The sequence below is a fragment of the Symphalangus syndactylus genome, chromosome 5 (assembly GCF_028878055.3).
Source record: "Symphalangus syndactylus isolate Jambi chromosome 5, NHGRI_mSymSyn1-v2.1_pri, whole genome shotgun sequence".
NCBI classification, from domain to species: domain Eukaryota; kingdom Metazoa; phylum Chordata; class Mammalia; order Primates; family Hylobatidae; genus Symphalangus; species Symphalangus syndactylus.
The window spans coordinates 5,274,595-5,292,058 of record NC_072427.2 but is presented as its reverse complement, the minus strand read 5'-3'; the positions used below and the strand labels follow the sequence as shown (position 1 = coordinate 5,292,058).

At 43.4% G+C, this 17,464-nt stretch overlaps 1 protein-coding gene across 1 annotated transcript; it reads right to left on the bottom strand.

Moving 5' to 3' along the window:
* Positions 1 to 1,146: 1,146 nt before the first annotated feature.
* SNRPA1 (small nuclear ribonucleoprotein polypeptide A') lies at positions 1,147 to 15,540 on the bottom strand. The gene is made up of 9 exons (XM_055277045.2): positions 15,317 to 15,540; positions 12,875 to 13,022; positions 11,775 to 11,853; positions 7,452 to 7,498; positions 6,702 to 6,804; positions 5,848 to 5,927; positions 5,360 to 5,435; positions 4,596 to 4,689; positions 1,147 to 1,419 (listed from the first exon to the last, which is right to left on the bottom strand). Exons 1-9 carry the CDS (start codon positions 15,396 to 15,398, stop codon positions 1,361 to 1,363), a joined length of 768 nt encoding a protein of 255 aa, XP_055133020.1. The 5' UTR covers positions 15,399 to 15,540; the 3' UTR covers positions 1,147 to 1,360.
* Positions 15,541 to 17,464: the final 1,924 nt, after the last annotated feature.

Sequence of the window (17,464 nt, the reverse complement as noted above, 5' to 3'; positions counted from 1 at the left end):
TACTTTGTACATTTGATATTCAGTTGTGTTTGTAATCACGGAAAAATAAAAGCATATATTAAAAAAAAAAAAAAAAAGAAGCTCCTGGTGTTTACTTCCTGTGCCTTTGCTGGGTGAGCTGGCTCATCTGAGATCTGCAGAGAAACCAAGCCACCCCAGTTAATCCAGACCTACAGTGAAACGCAGAGCCAACTATAGAGTAGTGTTGTTGATTAAAATCCCTGATTTTGGCCGGGTGCAGTGACTCACGCCTGGAATCCCAGCACTTTGGGCAGCCGAGGCGGGAGGATCATGAGGTCAGGAGATCGAGACCATCCTGGCTAACACGGTGAAACCCCGTCTCTACTAAAAATACAGAAAATTATCCGGGAGTGGTGGCGGGCACCTGTAGTCCCAGCTACTCGGGAGGCTGAGGCAGGAGAATGGCGTGAACCCGGGAGGCGGGGCTTGCAGTGAGCCGAGATGGCACCACTGCACTCCAGCCTGGGCAACAGAGCAAGACTGTCTCAGAAAAAAAAAAACAAAACCCTGAGTTGTCGGGCGGATTGTTATACAGCATTATTGCAGCAAGAGCTAACTGATAAAGTGCCAAGGTTTTCACAAAAGTATATGCAACAAGATGGGATTAAGACTGTCATGGCTAAGGGAGATCAGAGAGATGGCAAACAGTAGTGTTCTTCAAATATGAATAACTTACGCCCCTTTCAACCACAAATGTTCTTGTAGACGCTCCATATGACCTTTATGTTAACTATGTACAGATATAGAACTAAAGGCTGGGTATGGTGGCTCAGGTCTGTACTCCCTTGGGAGGCCAAGGCGGGAGGATCACTTGAAGCCAGAGTTGGAGACCAGCCTGGGGGGGGAACAAAAAACACAGCCAGGTTTGGTGGGACACACCAATCAATTTCAAAAATGGAATCATTTCAGTTGTCATATCAGAAGCTGGAGCGACAGGTAAGTCTGCATTAACAGAAAGGCTATGTGGGAGTAGAAAAGGTGGCCTCCCTGGCATGTGTCATGACATTGCAGGAGCCAGACTCTCATCCAGCCCAGGACGCCTACCGAGAAAACGCTGCCCTCCTGCATTTCCGATTTAAACACGTCCTCAGACCTCACTGCAAATGCACCACGATGACACACAACTTGGTAGCACAGTGAGTGGAGTTTATTTTTATAATTTGTAGAAAATTGACATTTAGATTTCAAAACTTATATTACAAAATTATCAGCAGCAGTCTCAAGCATTTCAACAATGCTGACAGATTCCACTTTGCTAACACCAACAAAGCTATTATGCCATGTTGGAAAGGCAAGACTTGTTCCAAGAGGGCCTATTATTATGCACCTGCCCCACTGCTCAGGACCCGTTTGTGACCGTGTCTTCTTCCATCTCTTCTTCACCATCATCAGTGGGCCCTAAAGAAAACCACCAAAGCAAAAGTAGCATCAGTTTTAGAGAATCCATTCCCTTAGCATGCGAGTGTTCATTCTGTGGCCGCTGTTTGTTAGGCACTGAAGTAGGTACAAAAAGATCAAAAGCAGCCCCTGCCTTTGAGGAGCTTATCGTCCAGGGACAGTCTAGTCTGTCTTTGGCAGGTACTGGAAGGGATGGTCAATTTCAAAGGAAAAGGGTCACAAAGGTTTCAGAATTGCTGCCTCCCATTGTAGTTGATAATAATTCATTTCTGGTGAAGGTAAAGCCTATACTCGTGCTTTTCATGGCACTACCACAGGCAAAGAAACCGGAAATACTGAAAAACATCTGGGCACCTACTACATGCCAGATACTGGCAACAGTTCAATGACTTTATTGTCTCTAAATTATGGAAATATGGCAACAACTACCAAAAAATGTTACATTTGTTTAACAATTTATGGCAGATATTTTGCTCAATGTATTCCAGGGGAAAAAAAAAGTTGTAACTCCTTCAATTGTTTGGGAAACAATTGTAATTGTTGACTTAATGTCTGACTTAACATCAGTCAGCTGAATTATTGTATTGGTTTCATCATTCCATCCGTTGCAATATGGTATTTTGATTGACGGGCATGAAGAAAATCTGGCCACACAGGCATATAGTTGGAAAAAGTAAGATTTTAATAGCCTGTGCAGATAATGATGGATGCTGTTTTTAGATACTATGCTAAAACTTGACAAATGGTAGCTTCCTCAAGGTTAGACGGCAGTGTAAAAGTCTGAAACCTTATCAATGAACTTTTCATACTCTTACTTGGTTTACCTTGTACTTTGAACACATCTTTTACCCGTACGTGATTTTGTATCATTTGGAAAACTGTGGTTCACCGACTTTTGCAGATCTTCCAAACGTTGCACCATGTAATTACACAACATCACAAATGTCACACCCATTAATTCGCATGCACATAACATTACTATTGAGTTCCCCAGAAAAGTCTTAGAGTACTGGGAAGCTGGCAGGTTACGGCAGTGGATACAAGTTTTCTAAATTTTAATTTTTGCTTCAAACCTTGAATTTTCAATTGTTTTCCCTGAAGTGACAGGCTCACTTCATCATGTTTGAGAAGACAGGTAGCTGCCTCTCAACTGAAACAACTGCACCAGTGCATGGAGATAACCACCTAACTCAAGAATGCAGACATGTGCACCCCCTTTCTGTCACCCAGAATATCAAAGAGACGTGTGCTCGAGGAGTGATATTTAATTATCTTTACTGCTGCATCCAGGACACTCTTAAGTGAAACTGGTATGCACTCTACTGGGAGTGCAGAGCAGGGAAGAACATAACAACTATTATTTAGGCTGCTACCTTGACTCCTACTGAGGCGCCTGCAGTTCTACCCACTATTGCTCCATCAGTGCAAATGTTCATACAAAAGCAGGTAACACCCTGGTGTTATTAGAGAAAAACAGTCTTCGGCCAGGCACAGTGGCTCACGCCTGTAATCCCAGCACTTTGGGAGGCCAAGGTGGGTGGATCATGAGGTCAGGAGATCGAGACCATTCTGGCTAACATGTGTTTTTAGTAGAAACCCTGTCTCTACTAAAAAAATACAAAGAATTAGTCAAGCATGGTGGCGGGCGCCTGTAGTCCCAGCTACTCGGGAGGCTGGGGCAGAAGAATGGCGTGAACTCAGGAGACGGAGCTTGCAGTGAGGTGAGATCGCGCCACTGCACTCCAGCCTGGGTGAGAGCGAGACTCCGTCTCAAAACAACAACAACAACAACAACAAAGCCAGTCTTCACCCTACAGACTCCCAGAGGCCCACAAACCATACAGAATTACTGGTCTTAAAAAATTTCTTCTTGGCCGGGCGCGGGGCTCACGCCTGTAATCCCAGCACTTTGGGAGGACGAGGCAGGCGGATCACGGGGTCAAGAGATCGAGACCATCCTGGCCAACATGGTGAAACCCCGTCTCTACTAAAAATTAATTATCCGAGCACGGTAGCAAGTGCCTGTAATCCCAGCTACTTGGGAGGCTGAGGCAGGAAAATCGCTTGAACCTGGGAGGCGGAGGTTGGCGTGAGCCAAGATCACGCCACTGTACTCCAGCCTGGGCAAAAAGAGCGAAACTCCGTCTCAAAAAGAAAAAAAAAAATGTCTTTTTCATTTTTAGCTCCCAGCTCAAACATTATTTCCCTAGGAAACTTTCCCCAAGATAGCAGTCTAAGTGGCAGTCCCCAGTTACAATCATATCAAAACTTGTATTTCAGTATTTTTTTAAATTTTATATCCCTAGTGCCCCACATGCTGCCTAGCATAAAGTAGGCATTCAAATGTTAGAACAGTTACCACTTACCAAAAACTTGCTAATGTTGAGCCTTGTGCTAAGTTCAGTCTCTTAGCCTCTCGGCAACCTTTTCAGGTTTGGTACTATTATTATCTCAGATTTAAAGACGAGGAAAGACTTGAAGAAACTCGTCCAAAGGCAGAGCTGGTGAAGCTAAGATTTGGGCGTCGGACTGCCTGGCTCTAGAGCCTGTGTTCCTAACGACTGAGCTATTATGCACACACACAAATATATATATAGGGAAAAGTCCACATGGCTCTCTAGTGTTCAGTTCACTCCATGGCTGAAGTAATGCTAGCTTCAACTTTTACATAAAACCCCCCACAGTGCTGTGACTTAACTTTCTTCATGAAATACTTTTTTTTTTTTTTTGAGCTGCAGTTTCGCTCGTTGCCCAGGCTGGAGTGCAATGGTGCGATCTCGGCTCACCACAACCTCCACCTCCCGGGTTCAAGCTATTCTCTTGCCTCAGCCTCCCGAGTAGTTGGGATTACAGGCATGCACCACCATCCCCAGCTAATTTTATATTTTTAGTAGAGATGGGGTTTCTCCATGTTGGTCAGGCTGGTCTCGAACTCCTGACCTCAGATGATCCGCCTGCCTCAGCCTCCCAAAGTGCTGGGATTACAGGCGTGAGCCACTGCACCCAGCCCATCAAATACTTTATCTTCAAAGAGCATTTAAAGAGATTTCATATATTAGATTTGATGTAAGGAGGCACTATTCTGGCATTCCGGAGACACAGCACCTAAATGGTTATGAGAGTTACATTTTGAGTGTAACATTAATTTAAATGTACAAAGAACACCATTTGCTCACCCGATCTGCGTTCTCTGCCAGGGATCTGACCAGACTGCAGCAACCCCTTCAGCCTCTCCACTTCAGCCAGAGTTGAAGCATTTGCTATAGCATTCTGGAGGACAGAGGGCAATGGAGATGGATGATTAACTTCAACCAAGTATCAGCTACCCAGAAAACTAAGTATCAATCACCTACAGAAATTCACAGCAACTTCTCCATCTGGAATATTAAACACTTTGGTGTTGGAGGAAGAATGTTATTGGCCCACAAAAATAAAACTAGAAGCCAAACCACAAATTTCTAAAATTGGTGAAGAGATACAGGCCTTCTTATAAAGTAAATAATCACTCCACATGTTCTAAAATTGTAGCTAAGTGAAGTAACTATTTGGAATTATGTTACTGAATAATTTAAGGAGGCAATATTATAAAACTAGGGTCCCTAGTGATCAGTCAAAAGGATTTGAAAGACAGCAAATATTTGAAAGTAAAAATTAAGGCAAACACTGAGACAGCATACCAAGGTAAGTAACTGTTCAAAGTGATAAATGCACCCTGGAAAATGAGAAAGACAAAGCTGCCTCCACATTAATTAGCTTGTGTAATTTCAAGTCTGATCAAATAATAACTTTATGCTAGTTTTTCCTTAAACAGAAATATTGCTGTATGCTAATAACTGTGGGAAAACGAAATCTGCAATGTTCAGAACATGTTTATTATCCAGCTTTGTGTTCTGAACCCATCTTAGCTCGTTCCAGTCCAAGAATCCTAACACATGATTACCTTGATTGCTTCTACATCCCCTGGAGATGGCCCACCTTTCTTTTTGTCAGTTGGCAAACCAGCACCTGGATTAAAACTTAAGAGGGGGAAGAACATAACTGTTAAACCTAGACCAACAGAAGTTGCTTCTCTTTTACTTTCAAAAGCTTTTGAAAGTAATTCAACCAGTGTAGTATCTTATCTTTGTTAACAAACTGATACAAGAACTCTCTCCTTCAGAAACACCATCCAGTTCATCTTCCTATATAGAAAATAGGAGGTACATGGTATCACATGAAGACAGACTACTGAAATATTTGCTCTGCTAAGCTGGTAGAAATTTCTTGTGATGTATGGACCACTGATGTACATGGACTATAAGCACTCAAATTTAATACCATATTAAGATGTAAGAGTTTTTGGTTAATTTTGCAGGAGACGAACTGCCAGACAGATCAGATCATGTTTCTGAAGGTGAAGTAGAGTTAAGTTGGATGTCCGTGTCTTACGTTTTGCTTCTCCTGGCAATATCCTTTGCAAGCTGTGCACCCCGTTTGCCCTTGAACATTTTCTCTGCTTCCTGACGCTCCTACAGCGACACCACACACAGAGTTAATGGAAATAGGAATACCACGTGCATTTAGATGCATTCCTCAGAAGACATGGAAGCCAACTCTCCTACAATACTCCAGGCTGGTGAAAATACCAAAAAGCAATTTCAAATTAAGAGAAGACACAGTGGTCTTCTTTCTTTGGTAAAGCTCCCTGAAGAAAGTTCACCCTCCTAGTTCCAAGGAGGGTATCCCAGGGAACTAAGAAGGCAATAAATGAATAATAAAATAATGAATTCCTAATAAAGGGAAAAATCATTCTAACAAACAGAGCTGCACAAAAGTGGGTTACATTAAGTTCTCCACTGGGAATGTATCTAAGCAAACAATCCACTGTTAAGAATGTTCACCGTGTCCCAGCTACTTGGAGAGGCTGAGGCAGGAGAATGGCGTGAACCCGGGAGGCGGAGCTTGCAATGAGCCGAGATTGCGCCACTGCACTCCAGCCTGGGCCACAGAGCGAGACTCCGTCTCAAAAAAAAAAAAAAAAAAAAAAAAAAAGAATGTTCACCGTGGCTTCAACATTTTGCAAACTTTGGAATAGCCAGCATTACATAAAAGAGCTTCAACTTAAAAGTTCTATCATAAACTCTGCTATTAGAAAAAAATTTGATGTAACATTTTCCCTCCCACTTTTATTACAAACTAATGGTAAAATTTACTCACTTAGACAATTTTAATAATCAGTAATAAAAATATAAAGAAAAACACACAACTCTATAATGACTCATAAGCACCAGATTACTACTTACTTTTAGTTTCACTTTCTGGAAATCCAGTACTCTGACTTGCGGAACTTTATAAATCACATACAATCTGTAATGCTTCTTATTGGTTACCGGATTTCTTAGGATACTACAAGAAAAGGAATAACAATGGCAAACTTGTTCATGGCACAGCACTCAAGAGGTCTGTTTGAATAGTCTAAGGAACCTGTAAATCAATGGAACATTCACATTCTTCACATTTCAACATTGTAACAATTTAACATTAAGGAAATATATTCAATCTTTCTTTGTAAAAGGCACTTTTTTTTTTAAATTATACTTTAAGTTCTAGGGTACATGTGCACAACTTGCAGGTTTGTTACATATGTATCCATGTGCCATGTTGGTGTGCTGCACCCATTAACTCATCATTTACATTAGGTGTATCTCCTAATGCTGTCCCTCCCCCCTCCCCCCACCCCACAACAGGCCCCGGTGTGTGATGTTCCCCTTCCTGTGTCCATGAGTTCTCATTGTTCAATTCTCGCCTATGTGTGAGAACATGCGGTGTTTGGTTTTTTGTCCTTGAGATAGTTTGCCGAGAATGATGGTTTCCAGCTTCATCCATGTCCCTACAAAGGACATGAACTCATCCTTTTCTATGGCTGCATAGTATTCCATGGTGCGTATGTGCCACATTTTTTAATTAACTGATTACATTAAGGTCAAGGCTGGTAAAAGTAATGTTATTTCAAAGGGCTTCATTCATTTTGTCACAATATGTAATTCCCATACCTTAGGTAAGTCAGCGATTTGAGAGATGCCAGAGGGTCCAGATCACCCTGCAAAGTAATGGCCACAGGTAAGAACACGAATACCACATGCTATTTTGAGATTCTGAAATGGAGAGTGCTTTTGAAGCAAGTTGTCTTTTAATTATTTACTTAATTTTTACTCTCTAGCACCAAGCCCAATACTAGCACATCACAAATGTTTAAATAATTTCTACTGGTGAATACATTTGAGCTTCTTAAACTTAAAATCTTGGCATTAACAGCTTCTGTCTCAATAGCAGGAGATAAAAAATTGCTTTCCTACAGGAATCTCAAAGTGGCTGCTGAGCAATGATTTGGAAAAGAAAACAATGGCAAAGCCGATAGGACTCTGGAGCAACCTATTCACACTGGGAACTGCAAACAAGAATCTTGGTGTAAGGTGGGCTTTCCTGCTAGCGCCAGCTTCAGCGGCTAAGAACGGCAAAGGCATACTGTCTTTTGAAAGAAGGTACATTTATCCTAGCTGCCCCTGCGAATCTCTTTAAATAAAATTTGCAAGGACAAGGAATAGTATAGTTTAAAAATGACTGAATTAATGGAAAGAAGGCAGGGTGATTTTTTTTTTTTTTTGAGATGGAGTCTCACATTGTTGCCCAGGCTGGAGTGCAGTGGCGCGATCTTGGCTCACCGCAAGCTCCGCCTCCCGGGTTCACACCAATCTCCTACCTCAGCCTCTCGAGTAGCTGGGACTACAGGTGCCCGCCACCACGCCTGGCTAATTTTTTTTTTGTATTTTTAGTAGAGACGGGGTTTCACCGTATTAGCCAGGATGGTCTCGATCTCCTGACCTCGTGATCCGCCCACCTTGGCCTCCCAAAGAGCTGGGATTACAGGCGTGAGCCACCACGCCCGGTTGGCAGGGTGATTTTTTAATCTTCTCCAATTGTTCCATAAAACATAGTGCAATAAGGATAGCAAAAAACCAAAAATCTATGGTCAACAGCTACAGCTAAGCTACATGGCAAGACATTCTCCAACAACTCTAAAATAGGAACAAGTAGAGACAACCCATTTTGAGAGCAACAAGGCTTGCAGGGTGACGGCCTTTGTATAGGAAGAAGCAGAGGGGAGGCGAGGAACCATCTGACAAACTGGAGAACGCCAGTGACAGAAAAGCAGGCCCAAGACCAGCATGTTCCAATAATGACTACAGGGGTCTGTGATGAGGGCTGCAGGGGCGAGAGCAATTTGGGCCCTCACTCTTAACAGATATCATGTCCCAACACGGCCCTGCCCTGAAGAGAAACTGCTGGAACAGACGCAAATTGGGTAGATGGTGGAGAAGGGGTGTGTATGCGCAAGTGGCACAATGAGAAAAAAAAGTACAGATAAAAAGAGGGAGAGCAGAGCCAGAAATTCTCAAAAAGCAAGCTGCCATCTTCAAATACGTCACAAAAACCACCAGAGGGAGCTCTAGAGCTTGATACGGTTTTACCCCCACTGAAGATGATCCAAAAAGGAATAAAGAACAAAGTGGTAACATTTGTTACATACACAGTGTAAAACATAATGGTGATGTAGTGATGGGTTTCAAAAAAGAATAAATATGTAACAAGCTGAAGAGTGCTGAAATGTTGAAGGTCACTGTACTGTATTGTTTAGGAGGGTAAAGGTGTCAAAGTTTAAAATTAAATGTTGAAGGTCATGGTACAGTGATCTTAACATTTAATTTTAAACTTTTATAAATATGTGTGTTTTAATTCCTAGGATGCTAACTCAAGACTGAAAGAGAGTAGTAATTTCTAAACCATTAGAAGGAAAAATGGAATGACAGAAGGAGAGCATGTACAATAAAGGAGAGAAAAAGGATTGAAGAATTGGTGGGACAAACAGAAAGCCCCAGAACAGAGAGAAGACCAACTGGAACACACTAGTAATTACAATAAATGTAAATAGACTAAATATAAATAATTCACTTAAAAGAGCTTTCAGACTGGATTGTAAAAAATTCCAACCAGAGCCGGGCGCAGTGGCTCACGCCTATAATTCCAGCACTTTGGGAGGCTGAGGCGGGTGGATCACAAGGTCGGGAGTTCAAGACCAGCCTGACCAACACGGTGAAACTCTGTCTCTACTAAAAAAAAAATACAAAAATTAGCCAGATGTGATAGCGCCCACCTGTAATCCCAGCTACTCGGCAGGCTGAGGGAGCAGGAGAATCACTTGAACCCGGGAGGCAGAGGTTGCAGTGAGCCGAGATCTCGCCACTGCGCTCCAGCCACTCCGCCTCAAAAAAAAAAAAAAGAAAAAGAAAAAAAAAAAATTCCAACCATACAGTTTTCAAGAGATAAATCTAAAATACAAGAGGTACAGAAAAGCTGAAAGTAAATTTTGGATGGAAAAAGATTTATCATGCATATAACCAACCAAAACAAAGATTGCTCTGAGGTGAAAGAAACCTCAAGGTAAACAGCATTAATAGAGATCGAGGGTCACAACATAATAAAAAGGTTCCATTCACCAGAAAGATATGAATAATTTAAAATTTGTATGTATCAAATAAGGCAACTTCAAAATATACAAAACTAAAATCGACAGAACTTCAGGGACAGTCAAATCCACTACCATGCTGTGAGATTCTAACATACCTCTCTCAGTAACTGATAAGCCCAACAGTCTTCATTTTTGCAAAGAGCTTTAATAAAATACAACTATTATTTCTCTAACAGCACCTATCATGAGACACATTGCCTGTAAATATGTATTTCGGGTTGAATACTTCACACACTTCAGAAGGGACATGGCCATGGACCAGTGCTTTCTGATGTTTGTAGTCAAGCATCTCCTTCAGAATCTGAAGGATGCTATGGACCTTGTCCACAAGCAAAGGAACACAGTTCATTCTCAACAATCAGGAAAATACGGGAGGAAGGTTAGGTCACAAAATTAAGTTATACGATTTTTTTTTCTTTTGAGATGAGGTCTTGCACTATTGCCCAAACTGGAGTACAGAGGCATGATCATGTCTCACTGCAGCCTCGATTGATGGCTAGGGCTCAAGTGATCCTCCCACTTCAGCCTCTGGAATACCTGGGACCACAGATGCACGCTACCACATCTGGCCTTTTTTTTTTTTGAGACGGAGTCTCGTTCTTTGCCCAGGCTGGAGTGCAGCGGCACGATCTCGGCTCATTGCAACATCTGCCTCCTGGGTTCAAGCAATTCTCCTGTCTCAGCCTCCCGAGACGCTGGGATTACAGGCACCCACCACCATGCCTGGATAATTTTTGTATTTTTAGTAGAGACGGGGTTTCACCATATTGCCCAGGCTGGTCTTGAACTCCTGACCTCGTGATCTGCCCGCCTTGGCCTCCCAAAGTGCTGGGATTATAGGCATGAGCCACTGCACCCGGCCTTTTTTAAAAAAATTACTTATAGAGAGAGACGAGGTCTCACTATGTTGCCCAGGCTGGTCCAGAACTCCTGGGCTCAAGTGATCCTCCCACCTTGGCCTCCCAAAGTGCTTGGATTACAGGCATGAGCTACGGCACCCGGCCTACAATGTAAATTTAAGCATCCAGTGTTTAAGTGAAGAATTTAGGTTACAAAACAATATACAGGATCTCAATTATGTTAATAATTGGATACGCAGAGCAGAAATTTAAAAAGCATGAAAACAGTTCCAAGTGGATTGTTCACCTCACGTGAAGAGTAAAATAAGGTTTCTAGACTAGAACTGTTCAGCAAGATTTAACGCACGTCAGATATGTAATCTAAAATTTTCTAGTAGCCATGTTAAAATAAACAGGTGAAACTAATTTCAATAATATGCCATTTAACCTATTATCCAAAACGTTATCATTTCAACATCGATATAAAAAAATTACTGAGTTTACTTTTTTTTTTGCACTTAAGTCTTTGAAATCCAGTGTGCATTTTATAGTTCTAGCACATCTCAATTATGAGCAGCCACCTGTAGTTACTGGTACTATATTGAACACTGCAATTCTAGAAAACAACATAGGAGTTTATAACCCTGGAATGGGGGAAATTTAAACATCAAAAGGGCTACAATAAAGAAAAAGATTGATACATTGGACTGCACCTAAATTAGGAACTTCTCTAACAAGACATCCTAAGTCAAAAGGCAAGTAAGAGTAGGAAAATATTTGCAATATACAGCTGCAGAACCCAAAAGGCCCAGATCCTGAATTAAGAAAAAGACAAGAGGATACTGAGATCATTTTCTATGAGATTTTCTAGATTTTGTAAATTTTCTGTAGGAAGCACATAGTACCTTTAACCCCACCCACCAAATACATTTTCCTTCTGTGCAACTTACCAGTTCCACGAGACTATTATTGGTGAGAATGAGTTCTGTCAGACACGGCAGAGCCTGATCAAGTCCCTCACCTATACGGCTAAGATAAAAATAGAGTCTTAGTAAAAGTGGAAATTAAATAAGCTAACAATTTTATCTACCTCCTTGCTCAGAGGATCTCAGAGAGACACTTACAGATCCTTCTTCCAACACCCTGACAAAGAGGAAACAAAGCAAAAAGAAGAACCCACTTCTGAGGCCACAGGTGCAGCAACAGAAGTGGGATTTTAGACACTGCCTGGAGCTAATTCTACTGTCATACCGTCTAGTGGAACCTGAGAAAAGGTGCAACTCCTGGATGGCACAAACTACTTAACTCACTTCATGATTTTTTGTGCAGGCAGCACAGAAATACAAATAATTCTGGATTCCCAGCTCAGGTACAAGACACAACAACTATACTATAGGGGAATGGTAACCTATGAGAAATATTTCTATCTGAAGGAAATCCCGCTCACCACCCAGTACTTTTAAAGACATTATCTATACACCAAGTGCTTTTTTTCCAATAAAGTTTACACAGAGCTGATGAAGGCAGGGTCAAAAAAGATCTCAATTTCCATAAGTAACAGTCTAGAAATTAGTTGCCGTTAAAAAAAAATAGCAGAGACGCTCAGTCAAAAGTACAGTTGTTACCTTTATATATCCTTTTACTATGACCCCTTTAATAATTGTTTTAGAAGCCAAAATGTATACAAAGCAACATGTTTTTAATTAGAAACTTACCATGAAAATAAAAATACATGATTTCTGAACAGCACAAGTAAGACTAGACTAAAGCCAGGTTCATCTCTGGATCTCTATAGGAAAGTGAAAGACTAGACTAAAGCCAGGTTCATCTCTGGATCTCTATAGGAAAGTGAAGTTCATTTCTCATTTTAAGAAAAAACACGTATTGAATGTGGCTTCCATTATGGAAAAAATATTTTTTAAAAAAATATAAAAAGAAAAAGAAAAAGAAACATGTAGGTTTAACCGGTAGCACGTGCTACAACTTCTTCAGGAAACACTGCAACATTTACCCTAGGGGGAAAAAATTACTTTCCCCTATGGACACTTACCATATTCTGTTGTTGTTCACTAACAATGTTTTCAGTCTTCTCAACAAAGGAAAACCATCCAGTTTCCTGATCTCATTGTCAGAAAAATCAATAGCATCAAACTGGTCTAACGTAGCACCTAGATTTTCAATGACGGGAATTTTATACCCTACAAAATGGAGGAAAAAAACACACAAGAGGTATTAATATAACTAAATAGCTGCCCCTTAAAGCATTAGCAGTATTTCATAGTATCTGACTCCAGGCTTTGATTTATTTAGGAAGTATTACCTAGCACCTATGTCATGTCACGCATGACTTGCCGCTGTTTAAGATACTAGAGAGAAAACGCTGAACGAGTCGCAAGTCCCCAGTGCCATGAAGCTTACAATCTGATAACAACAAGGACAAGGACAATTAATAATGGTGATATAGGTAGCTAGTATTTATAAGAACATTTACAGGGTGCCTCACACTGCTCTAAGTCGTTTGGGCTAGTTAAGTGGAATCGGCGCAACAGGAATTTACGCTTTGAGCTGCTTAGTCTCAGTGCCCAAACAGCGTTCAAACATTGTGACAACAGTTCTCCACTCTTGCATCTCCACAGGCCAGATTCTTACAACCCATCAGAACAGCCTCAACATATCACGACAGTTCTCCCTCCCCTCCCCCAGCTCTAATTCAGAATTGAAGATCAATGGTTTACATACAGTAATAAATCTGTGAACACTCAAATGTTAATTTGTCTAATTTGGGCATAATTATTGTGTTAGGCACTATAAGAAACATTCCGAAGAAGCAAGGTCTACTAAAAAAAGAACTTACCCAAAGTTAAAGGACACAATTCAGAGCTGTACTACCCGTACTGCATCAAAATACGTATTCTCAACACTGCACGTACTCCATAAAGAGAAATGGCAGAGATTATCAAAAGTGGTGAGTTGGGCCGGGTGCAGTGGCTCAAGCCTGTAATCCCAGCACTTCAGGAGACCAAGGCGGGCTGATCACCTGAGGTCGGGAGTTCGAGACCAGCCTGACCAACATGGGGAAACCATGTCTTTACAAAAAATACAACAAATTAGCCGGGCGTGGTGGCGCATGCCTGTAATCCCAGCTACTCGGGAGGTTGGGGCAGGAGAATCGCTTGAACCCAGGAGGCGGAGGTTGCAGTGAGCCGACATTGCGCCACTGCACTCCAGCCTGGGCAACAAGAGCGAAACTCCGTCTCAAAAAAAAAAAAAAAAAAAAAAAAAAAAAGTGGTGAGTTGCTCTTGAACTGAACCTTTCTGTAAGAAACTTAATTTCAACAAAATAAAAATACTGGAGGCCGGGCGCGGTGGTTCACGTCTGTAATCCCAGCACTCTGGGAGGCCAGCGGAGGAGGATTACTTGCGGTCAGGGATTCGAGACCAGCCTGACCAACATGGTGAAATCCCGTCTCTACTAAAAATACAAAAATCAGCCAGGCGCGGTGGCTCACGCCTGTAATCCCAACTACTTGGGAAGCTTGAGGCACAGGATCACTTGAACCGGGGAGGCGGAGGTTGCAGTGAGCCGGGATCACACCACTGCACTCCAGCTGGGGCGAAAGAGCGAGACTCCATCTCAACACAACGCAACACAAAACACTGGGATTTCCCAAAGGGCAGCAAGAAATCTAAGCAGATCCCGCAGCGATGCTGCTCCCAGGCCATAGGTTCCCGTGGGAACAAATCTCAGGCTACGACAGCACGGTCTTATCCTCAGAGAAGCTGCTCTATCACGTCCTCTTTAAAGCCGCCTCCTGAAATGCCAACCAGCTAGCTGCCCTCCCAATATCTTACCAAGTCTTGCTAAGGTTGAAATAGTACAGGAACCTGAATAATGGCGAGCGCTTCCACCACGTACGCACAGCACCCGGCAGTGCAAGCCTAGCTGACACAGTTCAATTTTTAAAACGTCTTCATATAGGGGAAACGCCAGACAATTAAAGCTACTAAGTAGAAAATACCGGAGGAAACAATGGCGGTTGTTCGGGGACTTCGTTTCCTCCCTCACATTAGGAATAATGAACACATATCCTATCTACGCTCAAAATATCTGGCGGCAAGTATTAGGAACCCATCACTCGCCCCGCACTGGCGTTACAACCGTTACTGCGCCGCTCTTCCGGGCCCCCAAACAGAGCCAGCTGCGGACACCCAGGCAAGGCCTCACGGGGCCCCACGAGTCTGCACCAGGAAGTGATGAAGTCACCCGGGCCTGTCGAGGCACGGCGGTAACAGAAGCCTCCCAACAGCTTAACGGGATGCTCATTTGGCAACAACGGCAAGAATCAGGCCCGGCGTTCCCTGCGCAGCCCGATCGGAGCCCAGACAACCGGCCCGCGGGCCAAGCTCCGGCCTTCGGTGCACGCGGCAAAGCGCGGATAACAAGGCGGCTCGGTGCCGCCTGGGGAATGGCCGCCCACGCCTCCGGACTCACCCCGGAGGTCCAGCTCCCGGTCGCGCACCGCGTTGGTGTACTGCGCCGCCTGCTCGATCAGCTCCGCCGTCAGCTTGACCATCCTGCAGCCTCCCGTTTCCCCGCTCTGTGGAAAGCCCGTAGCCTCCCGCCAGCGAGACGTCCCAGCGTGCCCCGCGCCCCGACGCCAGGCAGCACCAATCGCAGCCGCCGAGTGCGCGCGCAGCTCGACCGCCAGGCCGAAGCAATCGAAGAGCCACGCCTCCGGGGTCGTTCTTGCCGGAAGTCGTGGCGCGCGCGCAGGGGATGTGTCTGGTTCTGCGTTCTTTCCTGGGGTGTGTTTGGAGTCTGGAGGACCCCTGATTCCAGACGTTGGTGTTTAAAAGTTAAGGCGAATGTGGAAACACCCGAGGGGAACTTTCTCATGCATTAGCGCACCTTGAGGTGGGAGGGGAAGCTGTGACCGTCCTCTCTCCCGCAGCCGTCGCGGGAACCCGTGGGGTTCAGTGAAGGGTCCAGGAGTTCAGGTACCCGTCTCGGGCCTGGGCCTTGGCTCCGGGCTACAGTGTGAGATCCTGGGCTAGGTGGCCCGCCTGGGGCAGGTCGCCGGGACAACCCCACCGCCCCGCAAGTCCAACCCGGCCTCGGGCACGGTAGGGTTTGCGGTTAAGCTTGTGGCCTTTAGACTTCTGAATATTCATGTGCATAACGTATGATATACATAAAAGTGTGTATATCAGGAATTTACAGAGTGATTAATGACTAGAGTGAACACAACTGCGTAGCCGACACCGGGATCCAAAAAACCACTATTCTGAAAGCCTCCCTCTTTCCCAAAGGCAACCGCGAACTCAACACTACAGATTACGTTTGCTTGCTTTTGATATAAATAGAATCATGCAGTATGCTTTTTTTTGGCCTAGTTTCTTGGAGTCTATATTATCTCTGGAGTCCATCCAGGTTGCATACAGAGATGGTTTGTTTGCTTTCGCTGCTGAAGAGAACTTCACTGTATATATTATACCATAAATTACTTATTCTGCTGTTGATGGACATCAAAGTTGTTTTCAGTTTAGGGCTATTCTGAGTAATGCTGCTATGGATTTTCTGGTACGTGGATCTCATGCACATTTGCATGAGTTTCTCCTGGAGCGGAACTGCTGGGACATAGGGTATGATATCTATCAATAAGTAATGCCCAACAGTTTTGCTAAGAGGCTGAAATAATATACGCACTCCAGCGGTGTGTAAGGGTTTTCATGGCTTCCAGCTTCAGCCTTGTTGGCATTTTAAGTCTATAGTTATTCTGATGGGTGTGTGGTGGTATTGCACTACTGCTTTGCTTTGCTTTTCTCTAATAACTAATGAAGCTGAGAACCTTCTCATGTGTATGGTGCCCATTCTGATAGCTTCCTTTGTTAAGTGTTCTTTCGAGTCCCTGGCTCATTTTTTTTTCCTTATGGAGTTGTCTGCCTTTTTTCTTACTGATTTGTGGAATTTCTTTATATATTAGGGATATGAACACACTGTGGCTTGCCTTTTCACTCTTAATGGTGTTGATGATTAGAATTTTTTTTTTTTTTTAGACAGGGTCTCACTGTATCACCTAGGCTGGAGTGCAGTGGTGCCATCAGGACTCACTGCAGCCTCGACCTCTCAGCCTCAAGAGATCCTCCCACCTCAGCCTCCCAAATAGCTGGGACTATAGGCACAGGTCAACAGGCCTGGCTAACTTTTGTATTTTTTGTAGAGACAAGGTTTTGACATGTGGCCCAGGCTGGTCTCCAACTCCTGAGCTCAAGTGATCCACCTGCCTCGGACTCCCACAGTGCTGGGATTACAGGTGTGAGGCACCTCGCCTGGCTGAGAAGTTTCCAGTTTTTATGTCGTTCAATTATTTTCTTTAGGTTAGTGGATTGGGTGTGTGTGCATGTGCATGTGCCTTAAGAAATCTTCCCTTACCCCCATCGTATTTTCCTATGTGATCTACTAGACGATTGTTTTGCCTTTCACATTTAGTTCTACAATCCACCCGGAGATGATTCTCCTTGAACTTTTATTGAAGTATGATATACATATAGAAGAATGCAAACTGAATACACCCAACCAACTAGCATCCTCGTAAGAACAGGACATTGCCACATTCCAGAAGCCCTCCTGTCTTCATCT

What these genes read in the sequence shown, in the direction of transcription:
- SNRPA1 (XM_055277045.2), bottom strand. Translation starts at nt 15,398, where the DNA reads ATGGTCAAGCTGACGGCGGAGCTGATCGAGCAGGCGGCGCAGTACACC. An exon ending in GGGATGTAGAAGCAATCAAG is followed by an intron (nt 4,690 to 5,359) that starts GTAATCATGTGT and finishes TCTGTCCTCCAG; the next exon opens with AATGCTATAGCAAATGCTTC. An exon ending in TGGCAGAGAACGCAGATCGG is followed by an intron (nt 1,420 to 4,595) that starts GTGAGCAAATGG and finishes GGTTTTCTTTAG; the next exon opens with GGCCCACTGATGATGGTGAA.